This window comes from Cimex lectularius, unplaced genomic scaffold (genome assembly GCF_000648675.2).
Source record: "Cimex lectularius strain Harlan isolate CLEC.00 unplaced genomic scaffold, Clec_2.1 scaffold250, whole genome shotgun sequence".
Classification (NCBI taxonomy): Eukaryota; Metazoa; Arthropoda; class Insecta; order Hemiptera; family Cimicidae; genus Cimex; species Cimex lectularius.
Genome location: NW_019393130.1, coordinates 484400 through 511088, shown reverse-complemented (window position 1 = coordinate 511088; position 26689 = coordinate 484400). Strand labels below are relative to the sequence as shown.

General features: G+C 37.4%; 1 protein-coding gene across 2 annotated transcripts in view; it reads left to right on the top strand.

Moving 5' to 3' along the window:
• LOC106665815 overlaps positions 1-25400 on the top strand; it is a 115272-nt gene extending 89872 nt beyond the window's left edge. For both annotated transcript variants that reach the window (XM_024229909.1, XM_014392557.2), the window contains exons 7-10: positions 3241-3493; positions 14436-14894; positions 15165-15495; positions 23992-25400. In XM_024229909.1, the coding sequence (XP_024085677.1) occupies positions 3241-3493; positions 14436-14894; positions 15165-15495; positions 23992-24308 (1360 nt within the window). In that variant the 3' untranslated portion in view covers positions 24309-25400. The remainder of the gene's footprint in view (positions 1-3240; positions 3494-14435; positions 14895-15164; positions 15496-23991) is intronic.
• Positions 25401-26689: the final 1289 nt, after the last annotated feature.

Genomic DNA, 26689 nt, shown 5'->3' with positions numbered 1-26689 from the left:
TTTCATTTAAATAATTCGATTATATACATATACAGTTATTAATAAAATGACTATATTGACTAGGGAATTAACATAGTGATCATAAAAACTTATAAATAACAAACTTAACTACTTAATACTACCAGTTTAAATACATGATTAAACCATATACATTTATTTTAAACTACCATTTTAAATAAATAATTTAACTATATACATTCATAATTTACACAATCAGTTCAAATTAATAGTTCACTAAGAGTAATTAAATTTGTACATTGAAGTTGTTTATTTACATACATAAAATTAAAAGCCCTTATGGGAATTTTTTATTATCGATGATTTTCATTTTGATTTTGTGAAATGTGTTTAGTTTTTTGTCTTAGACATATTTTATAAACTTGATAAACTCTTTATAATTGTGTTTGTTCTGTGTCAGTTTTACCAATTTACTTTCATCATCGATTTTTGTTTTTATTTCCATTTCTAGTATTCTTCTTTTATGGTTATAGATTTCGCATTTCGTCACAATATGTTGTTGTGTTTTTTAACTTGTAATTATATAAATATTTATTAAATTCTCCATGCCCTGTTAAAAACTGGGTAGTAATATAATTTGGTTGAATAAAATTCCCGTTTTTGATTCTTGATTTAATGCGTGGCAAGAATTTAAGTTGTCACTATTCAACCCACCTCGAACATGCAAGTACACCTTGAGCTTATCCACTGGTGAGATTTAATCCATTCAATACTTAGGACTATACATAGACAATAGACTGACGTGGAATCTCTTAAACTTAGAAAACAACAACTTAACATAAGAGTTAGACAATTTTGAAGACTTCTAGCACAGAGATCTGTCTTGATCGTCAACAGTAAACTAACCTTTTTAGAAAAGATGGTTCCTACTCACATTGAGTTTTTTCGCAACAATCCGGATTTGAGCCCTTTAGCTCATCGTCAGGTTGAAGACGTGTTCGTGGAAACCCTTCAACCTGACGATGAGCTAAAGGGCTCGAAATCCGGATTGTTGCGAAACAACTCAATGCGAATAGGAACCATCTTTTTTAAAAAGGATTGAACTCCACACTCACCCCATCATTTATAATTTCTGTAAACTAACCTTACCCTAGAATTTATTGCGACCACTTTGGACATTTGGAGTGGAACTTCATACTAATTATTGGGTTCTTCAAGCACTTCAACATCCAGCGCATCCAATCCTTCCAGTAAAAAGTCCTCAGACAAATCGACAAAACTGCTTACTACGTCACTATCCATAACGACCTCAACATTCCTTATGTCAACTAATCCGATTACTGCGACCAATTTGGAAGGAGTATTTAAATCCAATATCCACCGCATCCAATCCTTCCAATAAAAGTCCTCAGACAAATCGACAAAACTGCTTTCTACGTCACTATCCATAACCACCTCAACATTCCTTATGCCAACTACCTGATCCGATTACTGCGACCAATTTGGACGGAGTATTTACATCCAATGCTTTAAATCAAAAGTCGTTAGACAAATCGAAGCTTTATCTGATTTTTTCCCGATTCCAAAAGCTTCGCACCTACCTCTCGATCCATCTTAAGCATCCTGCTCGACCCCACACCACCGATTCTCATCCCGAGTAGCACCCACGTCGCTTTAATCGGCGATGGCCTCGAGACATTGTGTTCCAGCAATGGATGGTTTCTCATGGTATGTGTCATCCGGATGCAGGTTTGGCACTAGTGTTAGTGCTGTGACTGTTGCCTTTTTTTCTTTTATAATATCACTTTTCTGTTTAGTTATGTTTTCCACTTATCTTTCTTGCATCCATAACCATTCGAAAAATAATAATTGTTTCGATTTTTTAAGTTTTTAAACTGACATACCATTCAAATATGGACACACCATCAAATTTGGACATGCCACTTTTTTTATTAATTAAAAGTGAATGACGAAAATTTTAATGTTATAACATAAAAAATATAAATAGATAGATGGAATAACAAGAAACAAATAGACTAGATAATCGCAAATTAGTCTATTTGATGTTAAGTTCAATGAAAATTTCAGGTACTTGTAAACTAATTTAGTCAGCAATTTACGAACCATTTTGTTCCATGACCTGCAGCCATCCTGAGTGTAATTTTGTAATTCCGTCCTTCCAGATTTTCTCGGGTTTTGAGCTAATTTCTCGATGTGTTTTCTGTAGTTCTCAAATGAAGTAAAGTTTTGCCTATTAATAAAGTTTCTCAGAGCCTGGTACAAGTGAAAATCCGCGCTCATCCAACGCTTTCTGTTTATCCTGGTAGAATACAATCCCTTTGAGATTAGCCAATGCCGGAAATTTTTGGTCAACTCAATTATAAGTAGTATAATATTGAATTAAAGTTTTATTTGAGGAAAAAGATCATAATAAAGCATCACTTTCCAATTCCACTGGCTGTTTTCCCCATGAATTTCCTCTATGAACGTTGTTAAAAAAGCCCAATTTTCATCCCCAGTTATCAATATTTTTAAAAATGGGCTGAAAATGGAAATTCTTCTCTGAGGACATGCGAGGAACTCATTTATGCAACGAGAAAAATAAATCCGGCTGCTTTCAGATGCGTCGAAAAACTTTTGTGAGATATATTGTGTCTCTGCGATAGTTCTTTTCGTTAAGTGCGATTTATTTGTGACAAAAGGTTGAACTTGGTCATCATCAAATGTTGAAGGACGATCAGAGAGCACTTTGCCTTATCCAGAAAAAAATTTCTACTTGTGAACCGAGCAAACCACTTACGGACGGTGCTTTATCCTAAATCGTCATCTCCATGCACATCACGATTTTTCCTATCTGGCATCCTTTTACGGTGATAAAAAAAAACCTATCAAATCTTGAAAATGCACTATTTTACATACATTTTGAATTAGCAAAACACTTCATAAAAATATGAGATCTCTGATGCAAATAAAGAATAAAAACACATTAATTAATCGCTTTTCAGAGCTTGTACCAATAATGACTAAATAAATATTGCTTATATATACATAAGAAGTGTAAAGTCTAATTATTGAAAAACCTACGGACTTATTTGACAACACGTGCAAACCATGAAACATTCACGCTTTAAATATTGTATTTTTACGGTTAAAGACGATGTCCCTTGAAATCCCAATTACAGCTTAATTAAATTCCAGCCAGCCTTTTGTTTTACTTTTATTAATGAATATAAACTTGTGCGTAATGAAGTGGAAGACATTAATGGCGGTTTCGATTTCCAGCTCCTCTCTTTATTACTGGGCTCATTACGACTTTTTTAACAATACCAAATTCGGAAAGGCGGTGCCTGGAACCGTCTGCGACGAAGAGTTCTCCTCCTGGAGGTCGGTGTCCGGCTATTTCAGATCCCCGATGAACACCCTGGTTTACAAGAGGACAGAGTCGAGCGGACAGCTCACCTGCAGATACTCGTTCGTCACGGACCGACGTCTCTATGCACGGGTCATACTGACCATCACCAACATCAATTTTAAGGTATGTCTTTTACTTTAAACCCATTTTGTTTGTAGTCCTTGTTATTAAGTTTTTTAATGCAAACAATATATGTAATAAGATAAATTGTTGCATTGTGTATTATATTTGAATAGTGCTGGGGAAGAACATTAGCCTTCTCATTGTATGTAATTAGCATGAGGTGCCATACAGGGATGCATGAGTATAGTCCAGCTCGCCCTTCACCCTTCGATATTCAGCCTGGACAAATCTTCAATTTGTATACAAAATACTAATAAAACATTTCAAGAATGAAGAAGCAAAAAGGCACGGTTGTTAGAAAAATTGTTGCTGTTTGAAAAACTACATACCGAAAAGTTCAAATTGGAAGATTTGCAAAGACTAACAAAAAGTAAAATAAAGCAATTTCTGTCTTAATACCCTTTTGGGTGTTGCGGACAATAGGTCAAACCATTTTGGGATATAATTTTAACTGCCGGGATTCGAACTCAGAACGTCTTTAACGTCCGCACCTAGCCTATTCGGCTTTATCGGACGTTTTGATACTCAAGATCAGAGCTAACGCCCCTCCGCGTACGACTGCCGCAGCATTGGTGTAGAGGCAGCTCAGCCCCGAAGGGTCAAGACAACCTCGCTCCTCGCTTGCCCATTCTGAGCATTAAGCATCAGACCGTATGCCGCGCGCAAAGGGCTACCTAAGCCGAAATACATCAGCCTGGTCTCCCGCGCACTCACTAGAAAGAGAAGGCCACTCTATCTGCCAGAGTATTGGGGCTTCCCCAGCGTAGAAACTACCGGAACCGATCCGGCCGCCGTTTTGTTTGCAGTAGAATTGCTAACCACCCCCTAGAGGAGTACCGCCTATCGAGCTCAGCCTACACCTTCGTTCAAACCATACTCGAGTAGGAGCAACCGATTCATTACCCGTTCCCATCCGCCACTGCTCACGCATTCGAAGGACTTTTTAGCATAATCATAGCGTCCTGAACGCTTATACCCTGCCGTCCGATCCGCCCTATCCCGTGAGGCCGAGAGTATAACGTTGGTCATACGCAAGGTTCATGCGAAGGTCGCAGATAGAAGACAGCCTCTTCTCTAAGTTCCCGTCAGGGGCGTCACCACGAAACCATTCCCAACGTAACGAGGGCTGATTTTGGAACGTTTTGTTACCCCGTGGTACCCTCCACCGTCTTTGCAGACAGGATCTGGTACACTGAACCTCGTGTGCTTCTGATAAGGCACCCGCCGCCAATGCTGACCCCAGGCCGACACGAGTACAGCTTGTGCTTTAGAGAGGTTGCCACGCCCTCCAGGTTTCACCTTTATTTTGCGCCTAGACACCCCCTCTTGTTGACAAGGTTTAGGAAGGCTCACAGGATAGAACGAAGGAATCTAGATTGAGAAAGGGATTTTTGTGGGAGGTTTTAAAAACGCTATTAGATGATGTTTCTCTGCAACAACCGCAAAGCATGGTTCTCCAGCTTGATGGATGCCCTGCACACAATTCTGTCCAGGTGATACGTTATTTGAATCGTCGCATCCAGGAACTCATGATCTGTTCGCCTCCTCGGTCACCCGGTTTAACTCCACTTGACTCTTTTCTGTGGAGCCAGTTAAAAACCAATGTCAGGCCAATCATAACCCAGCAACCTCAGTTGAGAAAGTCTTGTCAATCCATCTCCCCTGACTCTATCGCTCCGAGCAAGTGTGAAGTGTGGTTAAAAAGATCAAATCTTTGCATCTGTACGAAAGGCCGGAAGTTTCAGCGTGAAATGTGAAAATAGCAACCGAAATAACTGTTTTTCCCCCAAATTTTTGCCATAACTTTGTCATTTTTTAACCAATTTAAAATCCGATTATACTATTGTTTTCAGCTTAAAAAATCCTTTAAAATTCTGGGTCTGGATGTATAGGTTCGAATTTGTAATTTTGAAGTTGAACTGGACCTAAAGTATTAATTTTTTTTACAAAAAAAAGGTAAAAATTATAAACTAGACGGAAATATATTAAACACTTTTTTTATAGCGTCATTGGTTCAACAGAAAGTCAGCCTGGCCATCTAAAAAGGGCACTCTAAATGTGTGTGTGTGTGCGTGTGTTTTATGTTGTAACACGTTATCACGTGTTTGAAAATATGGTAGTCGATTCGATAGGCGAGAGGTCCTGAGAATAGGGAGGGTGAGGGAGAACCTCATAACCAAGATCGAACACTTTTCGTGTTGTCACATGTGAGACACGAGGTCATGTAACAGAATCGGCCTTTTCCGATTGCCCAAAGATGGCTTCATTGATGCCAATTTCTTGTGAATTGTTTCAATTCGAACACATATCGACATTGATTGTTTGAAGCCCACCAAAGAGTCACCGTTGCCTTTTTTTAATGAGTTCCGAGGTTTTGAAAAATTGTGGTTCTGCTTCTCCTTTATCACAGTCCAGAACGTTATCGCAGAGATTACACTTTTCACCACAAGTAACAATTCTATCTTGAAAATGTTCGTTTCTATTTCGGCAAAGAAATGTTGCGCAAACTTCATAACCCAACTCTCGAACTTTTATACCTTTCCAATTGCTTAACGTTCCTTCCCGAATACTCGGTCATCCTAAAAAGGACTCTGAGGATCTTTAACGTCCGCACCTGTCCTTATCGGACGTTTTGATTCTCAAGATGAGAGCTGACGCACCTCCGCATACGACATGATGGTGTTATTGCCGCAACATTGGTGTAGAGGCAGCTCAACCCCGAAGGGCCAAGACGACCTCGCTGTCCATTCCACGTGGCCGGGTTTGCATTGAGCAACAAACCGTATGCCGCGCACGGGTTGTTCTTACCGTAGCCGAAATACATCAGTCCGTCCTCCCGCGTGCTCCTCTATTTCCCAGAGTATTGGTGCTTCCCTAGCGTAGAAACTTCCGGATTCGCTCCAGCCGCGGCTTGGTTTCAAGTGGAATATCTAACCACCCCCCTAGAAGAGCACTGCCTTCGGTAAAAACCTCCTGTCCAGCTCAACCTACACCTGCCATGCGCTTTCGAGGGACGCCATAGGCTCAGCCCAGGTGGTCCGATCCTTCGCTTCCCCAAGGGTACCACGCCGGTCATACGCACAACAATGCAAAGCATACTCGAGTAGGAAAACCAATTCACTACCCGTTCCCAACCGCTACTACTCACGCATTCGAGGGACTATCCAGCATAATCATCGCGTCCTCAACGCCTATACGCTGCCGTCCGAACCACCGTATCCCATGAGGCCGGGTGTATAACGATAGTCGTAAGCAAGTTTCGTGCAAAGGTCGCAGATAGAAGACAGCCTCTTTTCTAAGTTCCCGCCAGGAAGTCACCACGAAACCATTCCCAGTGTAACAAGGGCTGATTTTGGAACGTTTTGTTACCCCGTGGTACAGATGGTCATGCACCCTCCACCGTCTTTGCAGACAGGATCTGGTACACTGACCGTCGTGTGCCTCTGATAAGGTACCCGCCGCCCATGCCGACTCGAGGCCGACACGTGTACAGCTTTTGCTTTAGAGAGGTTGCCACGCCCTCCAGGCTGCACCTTTATTTTGCGCCTGGATACCCTCCTTGTAACCAAGGGTTAGGAAGGATCACAGGATAGAATGAAGGAATCTAGATTGAGAAAGGGCCGTGGACTAGAAATTGCTTATGGTGGACAGCGTCGATTTGCTACCTGAAAGATTTTCATTGCAAGTTCTGGAACAATTGTTCTGGGATTTTTTCAACCAAAGCTCGCTGAACATCTATAGAAGAAATTCTCCCGAGGCCTTCATTTTCTTAACGGCCTCTTGAAATATTTTAAACCATCCCTGAAAGGTGATTTCAATCATACTGCCATCGCCTCTAGACTTTATTAATGATTTTGTACGTTTGGGTACCGTTAAAGGTCGAATTATTCCCAAGTAACGGAATGTTACAAAGTTAAACAAATTTTTTGTTTGGAAGTGAATTAAAAAGTGTTGGCATTCATAAGAAAGAATAATCCATCGAACGTAAACATTTTGTTATATAGAGAGGTAATTGAGAATTTTGTTAGGTTGATATCTGCATGCTTTAAGGGCTGAAATGGCCTAGATGTAACTTATTTGGGTCAACAGACCGAGAAGACTGGCAACAACACATGAGTCGAATGTAAATCTAACTCAAATCCTTACGAGAGTCGGCATTGAAAGTCGTATTTGCGTCAGGTTTTTAAATCGTTCACTGAATTGAGAGTTCATTGACTTCTGGATCCAGAAAGACAAGGGAGAAACGCGTGAAAATGTCATATTAATTTGACCAAAACGCGGCGTTAACGATATGCTAAACCGGTTCTGCTAGGAACGGCTTAACGAGTATGCAAACCGCATCGCCTCCGAGCTATGTGCAAAAGCAGGCCGTTATTGTAATCGTAATTCTCACTAAACGAATTTGGAGACCCGAGGTCTCTTTAACATCGCCTTTCGGCGCATTTAAATAATAACCGACTGGAAGGTCGGTGTTAAATGGAAATGTATGCGCTTTTATAAACTACGGCATTTCACAGACGGTTGGTTTTCCCTTCGCCCTTCCTCTAGATTTTTATTACTGACGACTAATTCGATCAGGTCCGTTTGCGTTCGATTTGATCCGAAGCACCAGAGCTAATTAAAACTGTAACCCTTAAACGCGAGAGCACCCAGTAATTAAAAGTATACTGAAATGATAATTTTTTTCAAGTCTGGGCATAAAAAGAGGAAAGTTGACTAAAGTGAACTACCCTTTATGATTTACACTTTTCAGTACAAAGTTTTTTAATATGTATGATAATAACCTTTATGAAAGTGTACGCTTTTTGGACACTTATTGGCGATATCTTGATGAGAGAGATTAACTGGTACATTTCTTCGCTAATTAGTTTATTTCGCTTAAACCTAACATGTCAATTAATTTAATTTTATTAATTGGTCTAAGTAGCGTGTTCATTCACACAATAATTTCATCTCTAGATCACCAATTGAATTAAAAAAATAAATATCTATTTAGAGATGGTGGGATGCGGTCTGGTGTGAAGTAGGTTTTTAGACAAAAATTTTCTTTATCGTGCCAACGTTTCGATCTTTATTGAAATCATCTTCAGGGCCGGGATTTATAAACATTGTTTACATTTTACAAATACATTAAGGTTTTTAGTTGAGATAAAAAAGTCAATGTCAAAAGCAGGATTCGAACACACGACCGTCGGCTAGATATGCCGCTGCTCTCCCACTTGAGCTATCGTGACCTCGATCCACTCGTACACTAACTTCCCATCTCAATCCCACCTTTTGAATTTTCCCTCCTTTTTGCCATTTTTCAAAAGCTGTTCTATTCAAAATTGGAAAATTCAAAAAGGTGTGGTTGAGATGGGAAGTTAGTGTTCGAGTGGATCTCTCGGGTGGTAGAGTAGCGGCGTATCTAGCCGAAGGTCCGAAGGTCGTGGGTTCGAATCCAGCTCGTGACAGTGACTTTTTTATCCCAACTAAAAACCGTAATTAATTGAAAGATATTAATTGGTCAAGTGGACTACGAAAACTATTGAATTTACAAATACATGTAGGATTTGAAAAAATGAATTTATACAACGCTAAAAAATTTTGATTAAAAAAAATTAAATTAAATGAATATTTACAATGATAGTCTCCGGCAGAGGGAGCAATACCTTGCCGAATTAAGTTTATGTTCTTTAGTCTCAAAAGATTATTGTCTGTAATTTTTATTTTCTTCATGTGTTGGTGCAATAAACTTATTATATATATATATATACATATATATATACATCTTCCTATCAACTCGGCGTCCTCTCGAAGAAATTTTACATTTAAACCGGCGTCCAAATATATATATACACAATATTATATATATTATACAATATAATATATAATATATTCTTCGAGGATTCTTGGAATATATTTACAATGATAGAAAATTTTAGATATAAAAAAATGAATTTATACAACATCCTTTAAGAAAACAGGATAAGGATCATGAAAATAATTATATCCCTTCATCAGTTTTACTTAAAATATGTTTTGGGAAAAACAGAATTATATTTGAGTATTTATGAGTCTACTAACATCTCCTAAGACGAATTGAGTTAAAACCAAAGTATACCAATTAAAATATTTAAAAAAAGAAAAGCAGTTCAGCTCTGAGAAAACTCCTCATTGAGTGCTTATAAAAAGTATAAGAAAAGATCCTTTTATTTTATATATAAATTGAGCTCATTAATTATCCACAATCGAAAGCCGAAAGACTATTTTCGCCAAGGATTTGGAATTGTCGATCAATTCTGTTTTCTTCAATAATCAAGCTTTTCCTGTCGGCTTTCTTGGCTAATTCTTTATAAGAAATTCACGTACAAACAAACCCCAAATATTCATTAAGATAGGAGTGATATTGAATTTCCAAGATTCTGGTGACCGCTTATCTGCCTTCCACTCCGATTCGATCTTCGGCTTTCCGCATCTGAATCCGGGATATAAATCGGTTCGGATTATGGCACAATCTACTCGTAGATATATTGATCTCTTGGGACCAGCTGGATAACATCTGTCCTGGGAAATTTATCACTATAGGAAACTACACCTGTAACTAAATATCCCGCGGATCTTAACTTTTAAACACACGTGGCTCGGAGGTGTTCCTCACTGACGGAAGTTATAAAAAGAAAAAACTTTTGCCTGTATCTGCTTTATGAAACTAATAACGAACTGACCATTTAAAAAACAGACAATATTTTCTTAACTTATTTATTTGTAAAAACCTCATGTTGAGTATTTGCATGGAGTTTGGTGATGATAAAAGTACAGACATACAACATAGAATGAAATTACATATAGCAAAACAATGAAGTTAACACAACTCTATAACATAATTTTGGGGCATTCACGATCGTTGTGAGTTATTTCTGTTAAGCTGGATGTCGGTATGGTCTACATAAAAAAAATTCATTTTGTTATTTGCCAATCTTTAGACCTATATTTTTTAATGCTTTTTATTTTACAAATATAGCTGTAGCTTATTATTTACAAATAATTTTTCTTTTTCTGTAAGGTCTTGGTTTAGATGAAAAAGTTAACGTCACGAACGGGATTCGAACCCAGGACCTTCGGCCCAATATGCCGCTGCTCTATATAAATTGAATAATTAATATGGTCTATTAGACAACTAAACATAAATGAATTATGAAGGAACAACCATTTTATGCATCTGGGGTTTTGTTTGGATGGTCCTTAAATTCCTAAAATTTGTTCGATTTAGGCACGTGTTCTTTAACAATCGTTTTAATTTCTATACCGTTTTTTCCTATACATTTAATGTCGCAATCATTACAATTAAGTTGGTAAACCTCGCTTTTTGAATCAACCTTGTTTTTAGGTTTTAGTTGAGATAAAAAAGTCAGTGTCAAAAGCGGGATTCGAACCCACGGCCTTCTGCTAGATACGCTCCGTGGCCATTCCATTTGTCGCCGAGAATCAAATAGATTACACATTTGAAAAATGGCAAAAAGGAGGGAAAATTCAAAAGGAGGGGTTGAGATGGGAAGTTGGTGTTCGAGTGGATGGAGGTCAGGATAGCTCAAGTGGTAGAGCAGCGGCGTATCAAGCCGAAGATCGTGGGTTCGAATCCCGCTCGTGACACTGACTTTTTTTATCTCAACTAAAAAACCTTAATTAATTGAAAGATATTAATTGGTCAAGCGGACCACGAAAATTAGTGAATTTGTTTTTATGTTTTAAGAGGATGTTTCTAAGTATATACACCTCTAAAATCTACTCTAAAACCTTCTTGTTTAAGAATTTCACCCTTTTTTTCTCATAATATACTAATGTATGGCAAACTACACGTTTCATTTGGCTCACAGACCGTATGTTCGAACTCCCATTAAAACCTGCTAACTATAAAAAAATTAAAAACTATTAAAACCTTAGCTAAAAACAATGGATATCAAGAAATATTTATTGATAGCGTGGTAGTTAAAAGTGTAAAAAAATTAAATTTAAAAGAAGAAACAATTGGACTCATCCATCCCGCCAAAAATGAATCATTGCTCGTTGTTTGACATACATTTAAATTTAAAATTTTTATATGTGTTTATACAATTTCATACGACCTATGATGAAGGTGGGGTATGTAGATACTTTGTGTAAATGATGGTCTACTCTAAAATTTGATTATATAATCTAAATGATTTAATTTTATTAATTAATTATTTTGATTTTATTATTGAAATCTGTAAGTAGAATTTACATGTACAAAAAGTAAAGCCATGTACTGTCTACTAAAACATCAAAAATCTATATATTTCAGTTTAAAAACCGTTTGTGAATTGTAATTGGCTTAATCTGTCGCCGAGAATCAAATATATTATTCGACATTTGAAAAATGGCAAATAGGAGGGAAAATTCAAAAGGTGGGGGTTGAGATGGGATGTCCGAGTGGATGGAAGTCAGTATAGCTCAAGTGGTTGAGTAACGGCGTATCAAGCCGAAGGTCGTGGGTTCGAATCCCGCTCGTGTCACTGACTTTTTTATCTCAACTAAAACGTGGTTTCGTGTTACCTAGGAAAAATATTATCAATCATATTGTCTGATAGATTGGAAAAATTAAAACATGGGAGAAATTGCATATTCTCTTCCAATCCAGTATAAAATGAGTTTTTTTCACCCACTGATATTACAGTTTAAATTTGCATTGTTTGAAATTAAACATACCGTATCAATTTTCGTTTTTATGAGCGTTATATCATATTCAATAGTGGGTAAATATTTTACGAAATTGCAACCCGTCATCTCTACTGTTCCGACTTTATTTGTTCAACTCCAAAACGTCACATATCAAGCGTTGTGAACACCAATTAAGCCGGGAAAGCACTTTGAAGATGTAATTTAAACCGTGCTCAAACAAATTCCAGAACTCTTCAATTATGTAGGTCTTTTGGAAAACGAGCAGAACCGTTTTAAATATGCATGGCACGGTTTTTACAGCTTTCCAACTAGGCCGTTAGTTGTTATTTCATTATTAAAACTTTATTCCTTCCGAGGCGGGTTCCTGATGTAAACAAAAAAAAAAATTACAGAATGACTAGCATTTATGAACGCTGCTAGTGGTTTTCAACGCAGCATAAGAAACGACAACCATTGGATCAAGACTTTTTCAAAATATCTATAGTACCTTCTATTATTGCGATCGAATTATTTTGCATTTACACAATACAAACATCTATGTTTTGATTCTGGTTCTATTAAGAGCATTTTCTTTTGAAGCATGTAGTGTTATCTTGACTCATTTTTATTTTTAACATTCAAGTTAAACTTATTTGAATTAGTTATATTATGAAACTTGATTCCTTCATTACAAAAAAAAACCACGTAATCATAAGATCGGATAATCAACCAACTAAAGCATTAACATGAAAAAATCACATAAAAATTAGTCAGTGAATGAATCCAAAATCTCAGAAACATCGGGAAACAAAACAACCTGATGATATTCTTCCGGGCAAGGGAATTTCGGGTAACGAAAAGGCAGACACAGTAGGCAGAAGAGGATCTGCAAAAACATCGACCCTCAACGTACTCTCTTAACTAAAACAAGCACAAAATCTTCCATTGAAAAATGGATCCAAAAAAAGACAAAAGGAAGATGTGGCGAAACTCTAGGCACAGAGACTGGACAAACTCACTTGTACAATCAGACAGGGCGAAACCCCGAGGAGTGGTAGGACTATGAACCGGTCACTGGCATCTGAGAAAACATCTACATGGACATATTCAATGCCCCAATTTGTAAATTATGCATTGAGGAGGAAGAAACAGCCTTTGAATACGAAGCACCCACTCAATGAAGACATAATCTGGATAGAAAGGTAAAGAAAACGTAGAGAGAGAAACTGCAGCAACGACCGCCATCGACCTAGTATGTCTTAGGAGAAGGGAATCGATTACACTGAACTAAAAAACTAGAAAAGTACAATAAGCCAGAAGCTGTACTGCTATGGGGAACAAAAACCAAATTCCTAGAACCCATCATGTTAACTATGCCTATCCTAATTGCGTAACGATATATTTTTCACTACTACTATTGCAGTTTTGATCGGCTGCTATAACATACAAATTTGAAAGCTTGGTGTGACATTTGTATTTTATCTGGCTGGGTAATGAGAGGTCAATACAGCTGCAAACGCTTTTTCTTCAACATTGCTTGTAAATAACTCACTCGATGTGATAACCTTCCTCACTACGATAATCTGTCAGATGCGTTTCGTCGTTTTGCCATCTACTGTGACTGATGCTGAAAAATCAGTGAAAAGACACACTGAATTTGGCAAGATTACGAAACATGATCATTATTGTTTGTTGACGGTTATGGCGATGACCTTGTGAAGGTTGGTGTATATATGAGTTGTTGAGTGCCGTGGACTTCCTGGTCAGTTGGTTGAGAAGTGCCGTGCGATGATGTATTCCATGGCTTGTATAGACGAGCCGGATGATGTAGCCGAAGTCGATAGCTAACGAAGAAAACCGTGTTGATGGCAGCCACATCGACCGTTGAAAGTGCAAGGGATGAGTGATGTTGTACCCAGGCGTTGACGCTTGTTCCATGAATTCATCGACGAGTATGGTCTAAGCAGGTTAACCCCCTGATTACATACCTCACTGGCTGCTGCCTGAAAAGTGGAACCATTGTTCAAGCCATGGTGACGTCTTGTGGAAACCACAGTTAAACCCAGCAGTCACAAATATAAACTCGCAATGCCACTTTAAAGTCGTAGTTGTAAATTATTTGTTTATCTATATCGTTATCTTTTTTATAGTCAAAAATGTACAAACTATTTGTATGCTATTAGTCTCCTATTGACCTCTCAATATAATGTCTTTATTTTACCTGAGATTAATGTGTACAGTGGCTATTATTTGTCCATAAAAGTAAAACTCTTGCAATTTCCAGGAACACCCGTTCAACACCGGCTCCTGCGACGAATGCTGGGATGGTAGATTGGACAAACTGATCATCTGGGAGCCTGGTATGACGAACAGCACCAAGACCCCCGGTTCGGGCCTCCACGGGGCCAAATGCCTCTGCAGGAACACGAGGACGTCTCTGAAGCCGAACCTGCCCGCGGCCAAGATCATCTCGACAACGGAAACGCTCAACCTGGAGCTCAACGTCGACCCGGCCCACGCGGCGTCCAGCTATTTCAAGCACGGCGGAGCACTTTTCGAGGCGAAGTACGAGTTCGTACACTCGCCCCTCTGCGGCCCGGCGGTCATCCCGGCGAGCACGGAAGGCGAACTTCATTTCCCACATTACGAAGCTCTCGGTTACACCGAAGCTCCTCGTTCTATCAGATGTATCTGGGAAATCAGGGTCAATAGAGACAGGGACGTCTGGCTTCACTTTGATAAAGTAAGTCATAATAACCATTACTTATTAATTTTTCAAATATATGTCTTCATTAAAAAAATTGCATTGTGAAACATGTTTAATGCTAGTACTGCCTTTAGTGCGGATAGGAGATTTTTTTCCTGTGTAGCCTCTTTTAAGATTTTCTAAGGCAAGGTGATATTAAGCGTTAAAACGTATATTTAAGGCTCGTTGGTAAAGAGAGCTGTGTATACCACCATGCGCATAACCAACACCAAAGATTTATTTATGAAGGAAAATTTTGTTTTTCAGGTGAGATTCACGACGAAAGATTGCCAGGACGGAAGACTGGAAGTGTTCCTGCCGTCGCGGCCGGACTACCCGTTCCTTTCGATTTGTGGTCACAACGTCAGCTCGAAGGACATGCCGCCTTTGACCTCTCTCGACCTCACGCCCGCCACTTCGGACAACGGCTACTCGCCCTCGCCCTCAGTCAAAATCCAGTTCATCGGCACCACGACACCGGCCCGAGCCGCCTTCAAAATCGCATGGACGGAACTGTTCCACCTTCCGAGGAATCCAGACGGGACGTTAATGACGTCCAAGTTGACTGAAGGGGGAGGATTCACGTCCTCTCCAGAAGGTAGCACCCAGAACATTAATTAGCGACTCTTCTCTTATTCCTCTGTCTTTATAATCCGTATATATTTTAAAATCCGTCATTTTTTTTTAAATTTACTTTCCATCTAATTTATAAATTCTTTTAAATTTGTTTGTCATTTAACCAATAAATGGGATTTCGAACGTAAATCAGTTTATTTTTGTAATTCTATCCATTTATCCTCGATGTACAATATGTATTGATTATATATTAATGACTAAACAGGTAAATATAATCTAAAATGGTAAACATTAAATTAATACAGAAATAAACTGAACCGATAAGACACTTAAGCACATACTGTACGTACTATAAAACAAATCAGCATAGTACTGCTCATTTTTTGAGCAAAGATACTTGGAATACATCACCTTGGTTCACTTTACAATAAAATCAATATTTTATTTCAATTATTCTTTATTATGTCAGGTCTTGGTTGAAATAAAAAAGTCACTGCGGGATTCGAACCCACGACCTTCGGCTCAATACACCGCTCCTCGAACCACTTGAGCTATCGTGACCATTAAGTGGTTTTTCATTTTATATTGCTTTTTCATCTCAACCAAAACCTACATTAAAAGAATAAATAATTAAAAAATTTACGATGGTCAATTAGACCACTGTAAATAAATGTATTATTTTATCTTTTTTTTTTTTTTTGGTATGTGAAGATATATCTATGATTTTTGCTTAAAAAAATATACATGGTCCCTTTTCATACTAATCAGTTACTTTTATTTTAAACAAAGCAAGAGAAAAATTTAAGGTGCGAATTTTTACTTTGAAAAAATTTCTACCACAGACATACAGGGTATCACAATATACTTTTGAATTTTCAAAAGTATCTCTATTTTCATGCATATTCTTAAAGAGCGTTGTTTCAGGAACAATGAATTTTATATCATGAATATTGATCAAGTATTTCCCAAGATACATTACTGGAACTCTCGGTGTTTAGGACTGAGGTTGAGGGCTGTTATAAAATCATGAGATGATTGTCTTTTTAGGCGGCATGAAGAATTTTACGGTGTGAAGTTAAAGAGACGTCGAGCTAGTGGATTGGCGTGGAAGTTGTGGAATTTTATTTGGATCAAGTCACGAATGTGATATCAAGATCTTGGCTATGAAATAGAAGCGATGAAGATGCGACGGAAGATTTGATTGAAAGGATTAGATTCTTTCTTGGCTCACAGCTATACTCCGTAAGTCCAAATCGGCCTAATTAGTGTCTTGTGTGTTAGTTTAATGTGTGTACTCATGGGGATTTGGGTCTGAGTTGTCCGTATCTTCAGTTCTTGTCTTTTTTGGTATGTGCGTTCCATGTAGGCCTGCAGACCAAATAGAACCCAAGGTAGCGAATTTGGTTCAATAGGAGGATTTATCTTACTGTATATGTGCACTAGTGGACTTCTACGTGTGAACGTCACCGGTTGTTTTGTTCATTTAGCTCGATGCGCCAACGATTCGGTGATGAGAGTTGCAAGTGTAGGGTCAGAACGTGACGAAAGGATTGCGGTGTCGTCCGCGAATGTTGTGATGTGTGTTAGGGTAGGTTTGCCAGCAGTGTAGACTGTATAGAGTATTGGTCTTAAGATAATCCCTTGATTCTCCCCTTAAGATTAAAAACGTATTTATTTTGAAAAACATTGTACAATTACTTCACTACTTTCGTGGTCCGCTTGACGTTGGTTTTTAGTTTTTTTAGTTGAGATGAAAAAAAGTTACCGTTAGTTAGTTTACCGGCGATAAATAGCTGAACTTTATTTACAGTAAGTTTTGTAAACTGGTGTAAACAACAGGGGAGGAATTATGTTCCAGGCCAATAAAACAACTGAGTTGAACGTAATTGTAAAATGACAATTAATTAAGGTTTTTAGTTGAGATGAAAAAAAGTTAATGGCACGAGAGGGATTCGAACCCACGACCTTCGGCTAGATACGCCGCTGCTCTACCACTTGAGCTATCGTGACTTCGATCCACTCGGACATCAACTCTCCATCTCAACCTCACCTTATGTGTTTTCCCTCCTTTTGCCATTTTTTAAGGTGGTAGAGCAGCGGCGTATCTAGCCGAAGGTCGTGGGTTCGAATCCCTCTCGTGCCATTAACTTTTTTTCATCTCAACTAAAAACCTTAATTAATTGTAATGTATTAATTGGTCAAGCGGACCACGAAATTAGTGAATTTAATGAATTAAAATGAAGTACACTTCACTAAAGCTCTCCGTCGCCATTTCAATTGTCGTCGAGAATCCAAACCGATTACACGACATTTGAAAAATGGTAAAAGGAGGGAAAACTCAAAAAGGTGGGGTTGTGATGGGGAGTTGATGTCCGAGTGGATCGAGGTCACGATAGCTCAGGTGGAAGAGCAGCGGCGTATCTAGCCGAAGGTCGTGGGTTCGAATCCCTCTCGTGCCATTAACTTTTTTTCATCTCAACTAAAAACCTTAATTAATTGTCATTTTACAATTACGTTCAACTGAGTTGTTTTATTGGCCTGGAACATAATTTCTCCCCTGTTGTTTACACCAGTTTACAAAACTTACTGTAAATAAAGTTCAGCTATTTATCGCCGGTAAATAGACTTAAGTCGTACCGAACCGCCTAGATAAAATTATTCGAATCGAGCAGAATGAATTAGCAGTTCTGATGTATTTATTGAGCATCTAACATCGCTTCAGAAGCAGGACAAAATTTTCCCACCCATGCTGCGCGCACTTCATTCAGGGTTTATGTAGAACGGCGTCTCACATTTTTCTCATCATTTGATGTTTCATTGGGTAAAAATCAAGACTTTTTTATTGTTTATTCCGAGATAGTGTGATGCTGTCTGGTGTGACGTAGGTTTTAGAGAAACCTTATCTTTATCATGCTCCGTTTCGATCTTTATTGAGATCACCTTCAGGGCCTGGGATTTAAAAACATTGTTTAAATTTTACAAATACATGTAGGATGAGGAAAAAAATGAATTTATACAATGCTAGAAAATTTTAGATTAAAAAAGAATGAATTTATACAATGCTAGAAAATTTTAGATAAAAAATTATACAATGCTAAAAAATTTTAGATTAAAAAAGAATGAATTTATACAATGCTAGAAAATTTTAGATTAAAAAAATGAATTTATACAATGCTAGAAAATTTTAGATTAAAAAAGAATGAATTTATACAATGCTAAAAATTTTAGATTAAAAAAATGAATTTATACAATGCTAGAAAATTTTAGATTAAAAAAATGAATTTATACAATGCTAGAAAATTTTAGATTAAAAGGATTGAATTTACACAATGCTAGAAAATTTTAGCAAGGGTTATATTAAAAATTGTTATAAGTTGTTTATGTGCGGTAGAAACAAAAAAGTTTTTATATAAAAAACTAAAACAGGCGTCACAGGCTGCAACGTTTATATACCGTTGACACGGAGTTCAAAACTGGTAAGGTCCCATGTTCGAATCCTGTGGCCCTGCTTTCCAACGACATACTTACAAATTATTTTTTTAAACACCGGCACCTCGAGGGTTGATATGACCTCAGAGTTGAAATGCCTTAAAAAAAGTAGTTTTACTAGAAACCATCATTAATATTAATTAGGTTTTTTTTTTCCTTATGATCTTGCATATTAGCCATAGTACGAATTCTTGTGTGTTCAAATTGGGGGTTATCGGGAAAAAAGGGCCAGAGGCGACGGTGGGAATCGAACCCACGACCGCGGCGTGAGAGTCTCTCATGCTAACCACTCGGCTACCACGGTCCCCAATTAGGTTAATTAGGTTTTGATCCTATTTTTATATTCGTTTGTCGGCATAGTTGGTAACTTTAAAATAATAAAATTAAGAAAGTAAAAAATAAAATTGCAATTTAACACTTTTGAGAATTTGCTTTGTTTACAATAAATGTGGCTGGCTTATTTGAAAAAGCCCACCTGATACAGATAGAATACAGGGTGATTTTAACTTCTGTTCCCCCTATTTTTTCATAATTCGCGTAAACTTTAATTTTTTTTTGGCTAGTTTCACTTGAGCGAAAAAGTTTTATCTAACTTTTCAGGGCAGCGGGATACAAATAGGAGCTTAACTATTTTTCTATTCTGGAAGAAGTTTGGACGCTGAATCATTTAAAAGTTCCAACCGCTTTTCTTTAAGTTATGCCATTTTATAGATAACGCTTTTTCGCCGTTCAGGAAAGAGATTTATCTCGGCTGGAGAGGATCTGGACAATCGTCGTGGACGATGATTTTTCGATCTGCACCCGACTTTTCAGCAAAAAGTACGATTTTCTGGAGTTATACGCCGCAATCAAGACGACTGTTTCCTCTCTCGGCCGACATAAAAGACGAAGAAAGCTCTTGTTATTCCGAAATCGTGCTTACACGGTGTAAGATATTTCTAATGAAAAGAAAAGTACCCAAAAAGGAAGTACTGAAAGAAAAACTGCTTTCGAACTAAACAAGTACAGATGGAAAAGGGGAAAAGCAAACTGAAAAGCTTTCATGTACACAGGGTGTATCAACTTCTATAGTTTACCCATTTAATTGGGAAACGATTAACTTTAGCAAAAACTCGTCTTATACGAATATTTCTGAATTATGCCTGAAGGAAGACTCGGAAGGTGTATGTTTTTTGTAACAAGATTGGGGGGGGGGGTAAAAAACATAAAAAAACAGTCTAATTAAGGGTCGATGGGAATTCGGCCACTTTCCTACTACAGACACATTCACGCTTATAAATACATTTTCACAAAACAATTAAAATTAAAAAACGTAAACAGGGTGTATCAACTTTAAAGTTCACCCATTTAATTCGGAAACGATTAACTGGTGAAAAAAAATGGTCTTATCCAAACCCAAAGTTAATTTTTGCTAGGAATCGCGTGGTGGTAACAGATTTAACATAACTTTCTCATCTAGCTGGGAAATAACAGTAGCTTTGTTATTTTAATGAGAATCCCATATTTTTATTGTTCAATTCCATTCTAGTGCTTATTTTATGCTACTTTTACTGAAAGAAAAATTTTGATAGGACCGACTATTTTTGAGTTATGTCCTGAGGGGGTTATGCATTTGTAACTACAAAATGTCCCTCCCCGTTTATTCAAAAAACGATTAACCTTAGCAAAAAAATGGTCTTATATAAACCCCAAGTTAATTTTGGCTAGGAATCGCTGATGGAACATATTTTCTCATCTAGCTGGAAAATAACACTAGCTTTATTATTTTAAATAAGAATCCCATCTTTTTATTGTATACGATTTTAGCCACTTTTACTGAAAAGAAAATTTTGACAGGATCGACCATTTCTGAGTTATATCCGAAGGAAGACCGTTATCCTTTTTGTAGAAACTAGATGGCTCTCCCCGTTTATTTCGAAAACGATTAAAATTAGCAGGGTTAATTAAGAATAGGAATCGCCTCAGAAGCGGGTAGGGATCATGGGGTTGATTTTAAGCTTGGCTTATATTAATTTTTGAAAAAAAAAAAACTATAGCCAGGATCAACAACTAAAAAAACTAAACCAACATGCAGATTTCTCTTCTCGGCGCTTGTATACATTTTTTTGGAAAGCAGAACATGAAATGAATACTCAGGTATACATTATTGTGCGATAGAAATTATTTCAAGAGGACTAACTTTGAGAAAATAACAAAAAAAAAAAAATTACAATAAAAGAGTTCATTGACATTCAAAATTTAACTATACGTAACAGAACATCGAAACAAAGATATTTTTTAAATAAATATTTACAATTAGATAAGAAAGCTCAAACAAAATGGAAGATAATACCATAACTCGGTCAAATATACATATTTGAACATAGAATATATTTTTGGCTTGAGAAAGAAAAAAAACCTAGCATAACTGAGAAATGGTCGATCCTATCGAAATTCAGGAAAATGGCATAAAATCAGCTCTAGAATCGAATTGCACAATAAAAATATAGGATTCTTATTTAAAATAACAAATTTCGTGGCATTTCCCAGCGAGACGAGAACGTTATGTTAAATCTGTTGCCACCATGCGATTCCTAGCCAAAATTACCTTGGGGTTTGTCTAAAACTATTTTTTGCTAAAGTTAATCGTTTTCGAATTAAATGGGTAGACAATAGAAGTTTATACACCCTGTATATGTAGTTTTTTGGATAGCATAAAATATACTTGTGATAAACATTCTCGGGCAAATGAAAATATCTAAAATAGATTAATGTTATGGAAAGGATCGACTAGTTTTTTTTTGTTTTTGTTTTTTTCAATGTTGAAGAGGATTTAGTTTATGGTCTAAAATCGAGAAATTTATGCCAACAATTTGCCGAACTTTCACGACATATAGACATATAGTTGCATCATCAGGGCCTGTATTGACCAAAAACATCGATACATTAAACTTTGGAATTACAATTTTCAACAAATTTATAAGACTTTTATGAAACAAACTATATTAAATTATTTTTATAAAAAAACAGATACAATTTTTTTTTATTCAAGTTTTCGTTAAATTCACTAGTTTTCGTGGTCCGCTTGACCAATTAATATCTTTCAATTAATGAAGGTTTTTAGTTGAGATAAAAAAGTCAGTGTCACGAGCGGGATTTGAACCCACGACCTTCAGCTTGATACGTCGCTACTCTACCACTTGAGCTATTGTGAAGAAAATAAAAATTACAGACAAGTCAAACAAGAAAAGATACTTAATTCGGCAATGTAACCGTCTGCCGGAGACTATCATTGTAAAAATTCATTTTATTTAAAAAAAAAAGTTTTTAGATCAAAAATTTCTACGGTTTTTAGTTGGGATAAAAAGTCACTGTCACGAACGGGATTCGAACCCACGACCTTCGGCTAGATACGCCGCTACTTTACCACCTGAACGATCCACTCGGACACTAACTTCCCATCTCAACCCCACTTTTTGAATTCTCCCTCCTTTTTTCCCATTTTTCAAGCGGCGGCGTATCTAGCTGAAGATCGTGGGTTCGAATCCCGCTCGTGACACTGACTTTTTTATCTCAACTAAAAACCTGAATGAATTGAAAGATATTAATTGGTCAAGCGGACAACGAAAACTAGCGAATTTAATTAATTAAAATGAAGTATACTTCTCCGTGGCCATTTCATTTGTCGCCGAGAATCAAATAGATTACACGACATTTGAAAAATGGTAAAAAGGAGGGAAAATTAAAAAAAGGTGGGGTTGAGATGGGAAATTAGTGCCCGAGCGGATTGAAGTCACGATAGCTCAAGTGGTAGAGTAATAGCTTGGGTCGAATCCCGCTCGTCACACTGACTTTTTTATCTCAACTAAAAACCTTTACTTACACTGTTGCTGAATTATATGTTAGATATTTGAGAAAGATGACTATTTTTATCCATTTCACAGAACATTTGGCCATTTGTGTGTTTTTTTAACTAGATCCTACAAAAAAACTAAAGAAAAGAGAACAGGAGGTAAATTAACCTCTTTTGTGACGAAAAAAGGAAAAAACCCGTAAGGGTCATGTTTTAAGCTGTTTTTCCTTTTATTTTCCATCGTAGTTGTGGTTTTTATGTTAATGGATTAGTTCTTTTGGAGTAAAGTTGATTAGGTGAAATTTAAAATAAAATAGTCGGTCTCCGTACAGTCCCTCAATCTACGAGCAAATTTTTTTTTTTTTTTTAGAATCCAGTTAAAAAAGCACCCAATTGTCCAAATGTTCCGTGAAATGGATAAAACTAGTCTTTCTCAAATATGTAACATATAATTCAGCAGCAGTGTAAGTAAACTTGAATAAAAATTGTTGTATGTTTTTCATAAAATTAATTTAATAAAGTCTAATTGTTTCATAAAAGTTTTTAAAATTTATTAAAAATTGTATTTCCAAAGTTTAATGTATTGATGTTTTTGATAAGTACAGGCCCTGATGATGCGACTATATGATACAAAAGCTCGGCGAATTGAGTTCATTCAAGACCATAAACTTGATCCTCTTCAACACTTAAAATAGAATCGTCTACTCTTTAAAAATAAAAGAATTTTGGGATATGGATCTAAAATTGCAATGAATGAAAATTATCCACAACACACAGGCAGAAAGGAGTTTTTCTATGTGTAAGCGCGATTCTGGCTGAACAATGGCTTCGTTCGTCCTGGATGTCAACAGTTGATTGATTGTAGCGTAGGAGGAAGGAAGTTTGTCGTGTTTGAAAATAATCAACTGTGTCCACGACCAGCCTCCACTGCTCTCAAGCCTAGATAAATTATTATACTCATGTGTTACATTTTTAAAAACAATCATTTTTCTTTGCTTGGTTGTTTAACAGTCACAACATACAAATTTAAAGCATTGCTTCAACAATATAGGAATTTATGTAAAATTGATTACGCGCAAAAGCAAGATCACTCTTGATTTAATTTAATCAACATGTTTTTTGTTTGGCTTTGGTTCGATTATATCCGGGTCCGGACAGATTTAAATATTTCAAATTTATGTATGGTGTATTCTGTAGGTGACTGCGAGTTCCTGTGCCCAGGGGATTCCGGACTGTGCATACCAGGCAACTTGGTTTGCAACGGGGTAGTGAACTGCCCGATGCTCTTGGGAGGGAGATACAACGAGTCGATAGACACCGGGGACGAGGCTCCGGAAGTGTGCAACACCAGGACGGAGACCCAGGACGTCAACTGGCTCATGATCGGCCTGGGCGCGTGCGGCGGCGCTCTGCTCGCTTTGGCATCGCTCTTCCTCGCCTGCCGTTGCTGCTGCTGCGAGTCCTGCTGCTGCTCCTGCGACAAGAGGCACGACGACGACGAAGACGACTACTGATACACGTCCCGGGACCTCGCATTTTACACGCTCAACGTCACCTGATTTCAAACTACACAGCCCCAAATTGTAAATACACCGCCGAATTGTACGGTCGACGACTATCCGATGGTTTAAATCGCCAAATATCGAGCACTTTTTCATTTTACTAGAACTCGTTGCAGGATGTGTTGCCACCTAGCCAAAGCTGATTGGTGAAGTTTAATCTGTACATGAACTGTGTGAAGCGAGTTTAAAAAATACTGTTACAGGTCTGTCAAGAATCAGTACTTTGTCTTTATGTGATAACTCATATCACATGGGCCGACAAATAGCTGAGGTCATCGCATGCCCAATGCGTGTTTTCCTTATTTTTCTGGTCTTTCACGCGTATTTTGTTTTAAACTGTGCCAACTGTTACTGACCCCCAATGTCGATATCCGAAAATTCTAGCATCACTTTTGTGATGCTCAAGTTATCACCTACTGAATAGATGTAAAACATACAATACTTATTTGTACATCACCAAAAACATAAGTTCTTAATTCCGACCCTCCGTAAATACTCAACACTTACAACTGAATGAATGAACGGTATACAAAAAGAGGAAGAAAAACAAAAACCGAACTTGTATCATGTGGTTATCATGCGTAAAAGTAACTGTCCCTATATGAGTATAAATGTAACTAAATTGCCTACACTGCCCCGGTGCGTTATCTTGGATTTTTTCATGTATAAACAACACCCAAGACAATCATAAGACCTCTCAGGGCGTAAGGTTGTGAAGTGTGAAGTTCAACGGAGGTGTCCAACTCCGTCAAATTACAAATGCACTTTTTTATGCTTCAAATTACGTTATTTATAACCTTCACATACCGTTTGTATATGACCTCATCAAACTATAAATAAAAATTGCTCCAAGCTGTACTAATAGGGCAGTTGTGACATTCATTCCTATCGGCATTTCCTCGAGGGCGAAAGTAAGTGGTCCCGAGACCTTCTCAGAGGTTTCTCTATGCCTAGGTTTCAGGAGTCTTTGGGCAACTTCTCCATGTGTCTCAAAAGACACAAACAACATAAATCGAAAATATTTACTTAATACAATATTTGTAGTTGTAAATAACAAATAAATATAAAAAATATATTAAAAAGTGATTATTCGGAGATCGTCAGATCTGTTGTGACGTAGGTTTTAGAAAAATATTTTCTTTATCGTACCAACGTTTCGATCTTTATTGAGATCATCTTCAGGGCCTGGGATTTATAGTTTTTGTTTTAAAGTGTGCCCTCTGTTATTGACCGTCGATGTCGATATCCTAAAATTCTAGCCTCTCTTTTGTACCTAAATTGTCAACTACAGAATAGATGTAAAACATAAAAATGTTGTTCTAAAACCTACGACCTGACCTAACCTGCTTTTTTTTCACCTCACATTTCTTCCACCTCACGTTTTATAAATTTATTTATTTATTTTTTTTTTTAATTAGCTTTTCTGTAGGAAGTCTGGCGATCTTTCTGGTTGTGTTCTGGGACGTTATTTCTTCATTTTTAGCCCTCCCACACGTGGTGAAAAGGCTCTGAAACTATCTCATTCACTAACATTCAATCCTAGTCTAGCCTATATGCGGGTTTCAGAGTACTCGATATTCCTCTGAAGACCCGCCCTCGTTCACGCTAATAAATACATCCATACAATATGTACAATTAAAATTATAATTAATCTAAAACTTTAACCTAGGTGGTGGGTTTATGGGGTACTTGATATTCCACCATAGACCCACCCATGCATACACTACTATCGCACTAATAAATACATTCACTCAAACAGTAACCAATCATTCAGTATTAGCAAATTAAAAATGCGGAGTCACTGGCGCATTTAATATTACAACCGTGCCTCCGCCCATTCACTCTAAAAGATGTTATAGCCTAATACTAACCTAAATCGGTGGGTCTGTGGAGTACTCGATATTCCTGCACAACCGACCCATACATACTCACTTTCGCGCCAATAAATACATTCATTCTACCAAAAACACACAAAGAGATATCTATCCTAGTTTGGTGGGTCTGTGGGGTACTCGATATTCCGACCACTACCCACCCATACACTCACACATTCTCGCCAATAAATACACTCACTTCAGGAAGGGAAAATGAAACCACGTGTGGAGAAGCCTTAAAGGCGACCATATGCATTTATTTGCTTCAGATATTTGATTACTTTCTTGCTGTTGTCATTGCTGTGTTGCAAAACCTCTTTCAAGCTCGAGGAAAGGCCACACTTTGTTCTGTGCGGCGCCAGTAGTTCGCATTCGGTTAGTAAATGTTTAACAGTTATTTGTGCGCCGCACAATGGGCATCTCCGTGGACTTTTCCTCGCCAAGAGATGACCATGCGTC